This window comes from Bidens hawaiensis, unplaced genomic scaffold (genome assembly GCF_021521415.1).
Source record: "Bidens hawaiensis isolate Kalapana, Puna unplaced genomic scaffold, B.hawaiensis_p1.1 tig00013347_1, whole genome shotgun sequence".
Classification (NCBI taxonomy): Eukaryota; Viridiplantae; Streptophyta; class Magnoliopsida; order Asterales; family Asteraceae; genus Bidens; species Bidens hawaiensis.
Window position 1 is genome coordinate 244,820 of NW_027492132.1, and position 10,067 is coordinate 254,886.

Sequence of the window (10,067 nt, forward strand, 5' to 3'; positions counted from 1 at the left end):
ATTCATCGAAATAAAAATAAACCTTGCATGTTAAGAATACTGATATGATATTATTTGATTTGATTTGATTTGATTTGATTAAAGCTCATTTGTTAAGAAGTTGAAACCAAATTAAATATTGGAATCAAATCAACATTTTGCAGCCAAATATTTCGTTGAATAAATTAATGATTAATGAAGTACCCCATGTGAATTTTTGGACCCACTAAGTACCTGCAAGAATATTTGAGTTAATAAAGACGTAATAAGTTAAATATAAAACATTAATTTATAATCAACTTGCGATTATTAAACACATATTCAGTCTCTTGGTCTCTATATATTCAAAATATATATCACAACTAATCAATCATACAATAAATAAAGTTGCATGAAAATGGAAATAGTCCCAAGTGGTTTCCTTGGTACCTTGAACAGTTCATGGAGGCGAAGGAGGTATCAGCGGGTCTTGGGCGGGTGCAAAAGCACTTCAAAGACCGCAACGTTGGGAGGTAGAAGCCGTCGAGTTTGGAAGATTAAAGCCATCCCACGGTTGCGATTGAAGAAAGTTTCCGTGTTCGGGCTCTGGATGAAGCTGAAGAACGCCTACATCGATACGATGCTTAGACTAGCAGGCGGAACCGAAACCATTTTCGGTTCCAAAAGAGTTCCGAGAAGGCTTCAGGCTTCCGGTGGTTACTCGATGGGTGATTTTCAGAGTAGATTAATTTACGAGATCTCCAAGAATTTGATTGCTTCTCGGGAATTGGCCACCAAATAAACCAAAAGGATTATGTGAGCCTAAATGCTTCATTTGATTTGTGATCTTAATAGTATTTGATCATGTCCATGGCTTTGTAGCCTAGTGGCATCTTGGTGGTGGGATAAGGCTTAGGGACCATAAGGTCCTGGGTTCGAATCCCATAAGGGGGGTTTTCCCAACTTTTGTTGGCTTTCCTCCTGAATTGGTGGTTAGGCATTATTGCCTAGTGGAGATGGATATGATCGCGTGGTTCTGCTGGTAACACTACTCCAGTGGTCCGTGAGTGATCCTAAATTTGCCGTTCAAAAAAAAAAAAAAAAAAAAAAAAAATAGTATTTGATCATATTGTTTGTCTTTTTAAGTTAATCAAAATAAGATAATTGTAAGGGTATTGGCTTTTTTTTCTTTATAATTCATAGTTAAACATAATCATGATAAATGACAATCTCTTGCCAGGGCACATCCAAACAATATGATAATTTGACTTGAGATAAAATGATTAGGCATGATTTGTTACACCTAAACTTTTTCGAAGACATGGTTGATGATAAGAATTTTTGGAGACATATAATTAAAGTTAAGGATTTTTAAAGAGAAATGAATATTTTAAGGGCTTCTATTTACCTTATTTTGGTCACACACCATTATGTTATTTTCTTTTCATGTATTATATATTTTTATGTACTAGTATGATTATTTTTACTATGTGCAATTATTAATTATTTTACTGATGAACTTTGATTTCCTTTTATATTCCCTCGTACATATGTTTTTTAGAGCTGAGGGTCTCTTATAGATTTGCTATTGGTTAGATTCCACTGAATATGATTGATTGATAGAAAAAAGAAAATATTTTAGAATGTTTGACAAACATGATGTTACCTTTACCTTTATGTTAGAGTGTTATAGTACAGAGTAAAGTGTCAAAATCATTCTCGAGATTTGATCAATTATGTGGTTGTAGTCCAAAATGATTGTTTTGTGCAACCGAATCATTGAAGTTTTCACTTATACCAATTACGTCCAAATCGTTAACTTCATCTATTTTTAAGGATAAATGAGGGGTAGAACGGTATTTTATGTTTTCTTTTTTATTTCACAAAAGAGTGTTTTTTTATAATAAATAAATATTAACAACACCTACAAATGAAATTAAAGAGAATAATAAAAACTTACCCCAAACCAATTCATTTCATCTACATCTTTTTCCTCCCAACCCTCACCTCACCCACCTGCAACTTCAAATCGAAATAAATCATCAAGGTCAATTCCCCTAGGGTTTCTTATGAACAAACAAAATCAAAACTCCCAAATGCCACTCGATTGACAGATTGCTAACAAAACCTAAATTCCACACAGCAGTTCTGGCGAGATGGACGAGTGTCATTTTTTATTTACAAACTGGGAAATAAAAGAGTTTACTTTGTCTTGTTTGGTTAAAATATGGAATGGAATGGAATGAATTACTACCTTGCCTTTTTTGGTAAGAAAAAAAAAATTTACGAATGAATAGAAATAATAAAAATACTTCTATCTCAAAATAAAAAAATAAATACCAAAACAAATTTGCAATTGCGACGGTGGTGGTGGCGCTAGCGACGATAATGGTATAATGGTGGCGACGGTGGTAGCGGTTTTGATCAAGTGTCTGTGACGATTGTAGTAGTGGTGGTGGCGGTTAGGTGGTTGCGACGATTATAGTCGTGGTGGTGACGATGGATGCGGCGCAAGTGCGGTAGCAGCGGCGTTGGTGGTCAAGTGGTGGTGATGTCAGTGGCGATCAGGTGGTGGCGGCAGTAGTCAGGTGGTGGTGGCGGTGGCGGTGGTGGCGGCGGTTGTGGTCAGGAGGTGGCGGTGGCGGTTAGGTGGTGGTTGTTAGGTTGTGTTGTTGAAAGAGTAAGGTGATGGACGAACAAAAGAAGGGGTGGGAATGAAAGGTTTTTAGGGGATGTGATTCCATGCGTAATGGTGATTTCATTCCATTGACCGACCAAACACCCATTTTTTTTATTCCCTCGCAATGACTCATTGCATTCTCCTATTATTCCTTCATACCAAACCAAACGCTACCTTAATCTGGTGTGAGTCATAACAATCAGTTGTTAGTTTGAGTGAATATACATCGTTTTATCAACAATCTATTTGTTTAGTAAATTGATTTAGAAGGTTTGACCTTTTTCATGTATAGCTTTGACACATGATTGTGACTAAATTGCATGTATGTGGACTGATCCTTGGGTGCCTATTGTATCTGGTGCATTGATGCTTATGACTTTTATTTGATGTCTATCACACAGACGAGTGTGAATCCTAGCAGGTCAAACAAAACACATTTCATTTTAATCTTCTAAAAGTTAAACAATGCTTTTTGTTTTGACAAATTTGGGCTTTACAAGATGGGAGAAATGTAGGAGCTGGATGGAAGACTTACTGAACCAAGATTCGGGTAACGAGTCAACAATGACAAGTTTTTATGCAGGTCGAGAAACGTGAACACTTTGAATTTTAATTCATGGTTGATCTTAATGGCAATAGTTTGAGCTTGGAATTGGACAAATTTGTTCAAGTTCTCGTAATTTAATATATAATGTTTCATTAGAAATATTAAATCATGATTGTGTACAATACAAATAACGAACCATATGAAACATTTTGAACGTAACTAGAATAAAACTTATTAGTCTCATATGATGAATTTCAACGAATGTTCAAAATATACAAGCACAATGATTGAATTCACCATAACTAGACAATACAAATAGCTTGAGACATTTTTTATACTCAATTCAACTACTTTATCAATAATAATTTGAGACGTCAAAATATATGAAATTGACATGTTTGATATAGGTTTGTAAAATAGGAAATTCAGATGTTCGGAAAGTCAACCCTCTTATTCTGTCTACATTGGCTGCAAAAGCAGGGACATTCGACACTTGACAGGTTAATATTGATAGCCCCTAGCCTCCCTAACATATCTCGTGTATTTATTCAAGTGACAATAATCAATCCTGATTTGATACGTTTTAAAAACACGTAGCATTTTTATCTAACCGCTTTACAAGACAATGTGTTGGGAGGTTGTAAATAGATTCTAACGTATTGTAAACGGGCTGCAATAAAAATGTTGTATGGGTCAAATGAGTTTATCTGAAATTGGAAGTTATATGTATCATACGGGTTAACCTATTTACAATGAGTACAATATAAACATGGTTCATTCATTAACTATTTAATAATCCAGGCTTGTCAACCTGATATACAAAATGTTTTTTATTAAATGAACTACCAGTTGGTCTACAAACATGCCAAGTGAAATGGGTTGTAGACTTGTAGTTTAAATCAAATGATAGAGTTGAAGTTGATTATTGATATACACAATAATGATTTTGGAGATGTACACAACACCCCTTAAATCAATATAGGACTTCATATCACGTGCATCCCTCCTTAAAATAAACATCTTTATATATTCCTTATGAACATTTACAGTATAATAATTGTGTCTAATAAAATTATATAAAAAGTAAAGGGAATTATACGCATAATTCTAGACGTTTGGGTGTGGTTCAGTTTGCCTCGCACACCGGTCCTACGTGGACACCCCATCACGAATGATGGGTTTGGAACACTGCGCCACCCATCCTCCCCTAAAGCATGACGGGTGCGCATGAGGGTTGTCACGTTGAACATTCCCATTTTTCTCATATTATGACACCATCACTCACAAACTCGCCCAATCAATTTTTTCATTTCTTTTTTGTATTTCAATAATATAAACAAATAGAATGATGAGAATAATGTATAACATGGGTTCGGTCATGAGGTTGAATGATGGAGGACAAGCTGGGTTGACACTGAAGTGGCTCGAATGTGACAAATGATGGAAAATAAGCAAATGAACCACAATACATGGTCTTATCGACATGTTTTCTTTGAAAGTCATGCTAACATGTTTAAGACTTTACACAAATAATACTTGGAATCAAGTGTCTTCTTGACTACACATCCATGCTAAAAGTTAATAAAGGAGAATTCAGGCCTTAATATAAACTACATTTAAGATCAAGTGACATCCGGACTAGGCGTCGAATATTAAGGTTGGACATCTAATAATACAATCGTATTTTAATGTAACATATGACTCTGGCTACGACGGATGCTCCTAATCATTCCAGGTCTGGCTAGATGCCATGATTATATTTCGCTTACCGGTTCACCATTACAGTATGTCCACAAACCATGAGTCTAACATACACATCTTCAGTATGTCCACAAACCACGAGTACAACATGGCATTTTTCAATAAGTCTGCAAACCACGAGTCTGGCATGACGTTTTTAGTAAGTTCGCAGAACAGGGGCCTAACATAACATTTTTAGCAAGTCCACATACTATGAGCCCGACATGGTAATCTCAAAAGTCCGTAGACCACACATCCAACATGGTGTATTTAGCAAGTCTGTAAAAGCATGAGCCTGGCATGACATTATATCTGATAAAAGTTGGACTCACATGCTCAAAGCTTGAAAGTCAAACTCACATGTTAAGGCTTGATATAAATAATACTTGGGATCAAGTGTCATGGAAACTACTCGCTACGCTAAAAATTAGTTGAAGGGAAGACTGATGTAATGATTTCTTAGTATAAACTACACTTGGGATCATGTATTGGCTTGACGATGCGCCACACATAAAAGTTGAAGGTCTCATAATATACTCATGCTTTACCGTGTGCGCGGATTTTGGCTACACTTCGACATCCCTAATAATTTGTAGGCCTGACTGTATGCCACGCTTATATTTGGCTGACTGACACATTCTTTTTAATAACGATTATGTCATGACATTCTTCAGTAAGCCCGTAAACCAAATTAAAAAAAAAAATAGTTGTGGGGAAAAATAATTTTTAAGAGTTGAGAAAGGTAATCACTTAATAAGGAAAGAGGTTATAACATATGCATCATACAAAAACAATTTTATATAGTTGCGCATGAAATATGAAAGCAAGAGCAATCTCAGATCTAAAAAGAAAAAGAAAAAAATCAGTTCAGCCTCCTATTATATTGGGTTAATATACATAGCAAACATGACATGTTATGCCTAACTCAAATGATAACGGATACACTGAAAGTCGTGTCAAGTATATGATAACGCTAAGACTATGTGTAGTGGTTCTTAATATATGGTGTATGTTACTAGGATTGTCATTTATATCCGCAACACACAAATAACTATTAACCCGGACCAAAAGTACCCATACTCATGAAACCTGAACCCGAATATAACAAACCCGAACCGTTCTAATTCGACAAACCAATCTAATTCAAGTAAAGTACTGAGTAACTTTTAATGGGTTTTGGGTAAACCCGAATAACTAGGTTGACCTAGTTGACCCTAACAAATGCTATTATATCGCTTATTCATATCATGCTCAATTCTATGTTATATCACCGATTCCAGTATCATCGATAACATATTCTACTATGATTTCAACATTCAAGACATATGGCTATTTATTCAATTCCGTCGGTCGATTTTTTATTATTGGAGTTTTTAATTTCACTTGTTTAAGGATTGTGCATTTTAGATTATGTGATTTGTTATCTGCTTAAGTAAGTTATAATTTGAAGATGACATATATATTTTGTATTTTTCTAGGTAAAGTACTTGAAACTTGATTAGCCGTACACAAAAAACTCGAAGAACCCGAACCTGAAGAACCCAAGGGAGATTAGGTTGAGCATGAGTACTAGAAATAAGTTTCTCAAACCCAAGGGACCCGATCCAAGAAACCCAAATGTAAAAACCTGAATAACACCCCTAGTTGTCACGTCACTGCCACATAGACAACTAGTCTTTAACTAAACCGCCTTTTCGCTTTGGTACCGTGGCTTTAACTATAGTTAAATTAAATAAAAAAAAGTTAAAAGTTAAAAAATGTGTGATTTGTTGATTTAGATGGACACCATCTCTCACACCTACTCATCTTTAATGCCCACAGTTAACATACGTATAGTAATATCTAAGGCTTTAAAATGTGACATGGCATGATGATGGTACCCCACCATCCCTTACCACACATGGTCTAAAAGATGGAATATCAAAGACCACAAGCTACATAATGACACATGTAACTTGTAACATGGAATGACAAAAGATTGTTGTTAGACCCACATTTAAGCAACCAAAGATGAAATATCAACATACAAGATATATGCCATCACACAACGAGTCTTCACGACCCAACACGTAATCCTTAGTTAATAACTGATTCACGGACCCACCCACCTTTTCATTTTGTTCTCATTCGGTCTAAGCTCATAGACAAAAACAGTACCATGGGTTGAAAATTATTTTTCTTTTAATTATTTGTGAATAGATACATTGAACACTAAAAAAAGGTAAGATGCAAGAACCAGAAAAATAATTTTTTTTTTCATTTTTAACTGTATTACTTTTAGATGTCCAAGATTTGATGCTAAATCAGTATAAAGTATTAGTAACTGATTTTATATAATTCTTTTGATACTAATGAGGATCCTAAATTTCAATTAGTTATATTATTATACTGTACTTTTGGATTGATGATTGTAACTTTAGGAGGAATCACATAAGCATTATTTAAACAATTGAAAGGAATCCCAATGCATTGAAGATAACCTCTACCCAACTCCATCTCAAGGTCAATGTTTTATTAAATTCCAAAAGTCAACTTAACTGAACTTTCTCAATAAATTTTCAAGATGTGTATCCATCCATTATCCTTGTTTTCATAATCTCTTTGTAAAGAGAAAAAACATATGATATCAATATTCCTAAACTAGTTCACCTTTAACATAGAACAAGTTTTAAGTAACAAAATCAAATGAGAAGTGTAACCATATAAAATATTTATGCATAGTGTTTTTTCAAATGTATAGAAATTTAAGAAAAAAAATGATGTAATAAGTTATATAACTGTTCTATGTATGATAGTTAAATGTAGCATATAACTTATTATTCGAATTTGAAACGCTATATTAAATTGCTTTTTTAACGTCTCTTTTATCATGTAAGAACTTTTAGTTTAGTTTAGTTTTTTTTATTTTGTTTTGTTTTTACAACGAATGGTAACTTTTTTGGAAAAATCATCAAAATAGTTATTTTGATTAATTTTTTAAATTAAAATAATCATTGGATTTGTTTAATTACCAAGTAATATTTTTGCTACAGAAGGATGAAGAATGTCAAATGAAAGGATGGTGTATGAGTTTAAGGTTGGTGCAACAGACGAAGCATTGGCGTAGGAGGTGATGTGTTGTACTATACAACACACGAGAAAGAAATAAAGCGCATGTTGTATAGGAATTGACGCTAAAGCAGAAAGTCAAAACTATTTTGTTTATTCGAAAAAGTTAAGACTATCTTTATAATGTTTTTGTTTTTTTAACGACCAACGAATCCTCCAAATGAACTACTGACTAAATTCACCACATCGGGATACACTTGCTTTCCGATCCAGAGAAAACACTCACCTAAGGCCAACGCCCGAGAACACTTGCCCGAAGGCACAACAATGCAATGAGATAATACACGTTCAGTTCAAGAATACAACTAGTGAACATCACTTACTCGTTTGGTCTACCATCATCACCTAGTGTCACGAAAACTAAATGATAGGGAAAAGAATTAAAGCAAGATCACATGAAACACCAAACCTACCCACTAGGTGATATTCCTAACTTTATTATTATTATTATTAGTAGTAGTAGTATTTAGCATTTTATTTTAGTACTAACAATAAACACAGTACAAGAAATCTTGCTCGTGGATACTGGATAAAAAATGTTTTTATAAGCGGGACAATATTGGCAGTTAACTAGTGGAACTTTAACTCCCCCACTACTCAAACCGTGTATATAATACACCCCTTTCACTGTACCTTTCTTTCATCAAATCAAATAAATAAACAAATAAAAAACATGTCTCACGGAGGAACTGGTCGCCACCAACGGAGGTTATCCCAGTCGGTCTTTGACTTCCCGGATGATGTTCTGCAACCACCTCCCACGGCGGATCACGGTGTTTCCGACAAGGTTCCTTCGTTTTATCCATTCAGATCTCGTTGCATATTATATATATGCTTATAACAATATTGTTTTATTTTAGATTTAACCATCAACAAACATTAATACAACAATATTTTCATGAGTTTGTGACAATTAATTACGAAATTGTGCCGATCAATTTTATCACGTGTTAATTTCACGGTTTTGGCTATAATGATGTTGGATCTTATTGTTTGTATGTTAGAAGGTAAAAATGTATATAGTTTTATTTAACGGCGTTTTGACTCCGCAGTAAGCCATGAATACCCGAGTTCAAGCCTTTGAACGGAATTTTAACCGTCTATTATTTGTTTTTGTTTGACGCTCCAGAGATTCAAACCCGAGAAACACAATGTGTATAGTTAATTTGATAATAATTTTTTTTAAGAAATCTTTTGTGTAGATCAAAATGGTATGGGTTGAGTTGAGCCGGCCCTAGAAAATGGATCTACTAAATATTATTAAAATACAAACTCAATTTGAAATATGTTTGAAATAAATGGACTTTATCCTTTAGTACCTTTCTATATTTGAATTCAAATGACTTTTTTGACCCCTTTAAACCGTTTAACAGATTCATTTTAATTAAATATTTAAATAAATGTTTCATCAGACAAATAGTTAAAAACCTATCCGCTTGATTAAACTTTTTGTTCCTAGTAGTTTATTTTGCATCTTCCTTTGTAATATTAATCCATTACTATTTATATTTATAGGAATTTGCACACTCAAATTCGCCGAATAAGCTGCCCGAACAACATTGTAAGTGTCCAACAGACACCTCTGCTCATTTGAAAGAGAAAAGTCCATCGTTGCCACCAACATCAAAGAAGTAATGGAGGGAGAACCGTTACTTGTATGTTGCGTTTTAATGTAATTGAAAGTTCTCTTGTTACTTGTATCCTATGTTTTACAGTCAATGTTTCTTCTTTAAGCTTGAAATAAATCAGCCTATTAGCAGTCACCAATGTTGGGAAAAAATTATTTATTTCACCAAGTGAAACATTGTTTTTCTACTAACTTAAAACAAAAATAGTTATATTTAATTACAATTAATATAGCTGTCTAGTGGATTTGTGCTCTACTATGTTAGAGAATTGTAACGAACTAAATTGCACCCCAAACAAAGCTAAGGCGGGTGAGATATTGATGCTTAAAGTTGTGTGTTTGAAACTATGATAGTTATGAAAAGTAAATGAGTAATAAGTGGAATGATAGAAATTTGACCAACATAG

At 34.0% G+C, this 10,067-nt stretch overlaps 1 protein-coding gene and 1 long non-coding RNA gene across 2 annotated transcripts; both read left to right on the top strand.

The window, feature by feature from the left end:
* The first annotated feature begins 376 nt into the window (after positions 1 to 376).
* Positions 377 to 760, top strand: LOC143543916 (uncharacterized). The gene has a single exon (XM_077036133.1). It carries the CDS (start codon positions 377 to 379, stop codon positions 758 to 760), a length of 384 nt encoding a protein of 127 aa, XP_076892248.1.
* A 7,813-nt stretch (positions 761 to 8,573) lies between these two features.
* LOC143543881 (uncharacterized) lies at positions 8,574 to 9,796 on the top strand. The gene is made up of 2 exons (XR_013137162.1): positions 8,574 to 8,820; positions 9,549 to 9,796. It is a non-coding gene; the product is annotated as an uncharacterized LOC143543881 (long non-coding RNA).
* Positions 9,797 to 10,067: the final 271 nt, after the last annotated feature.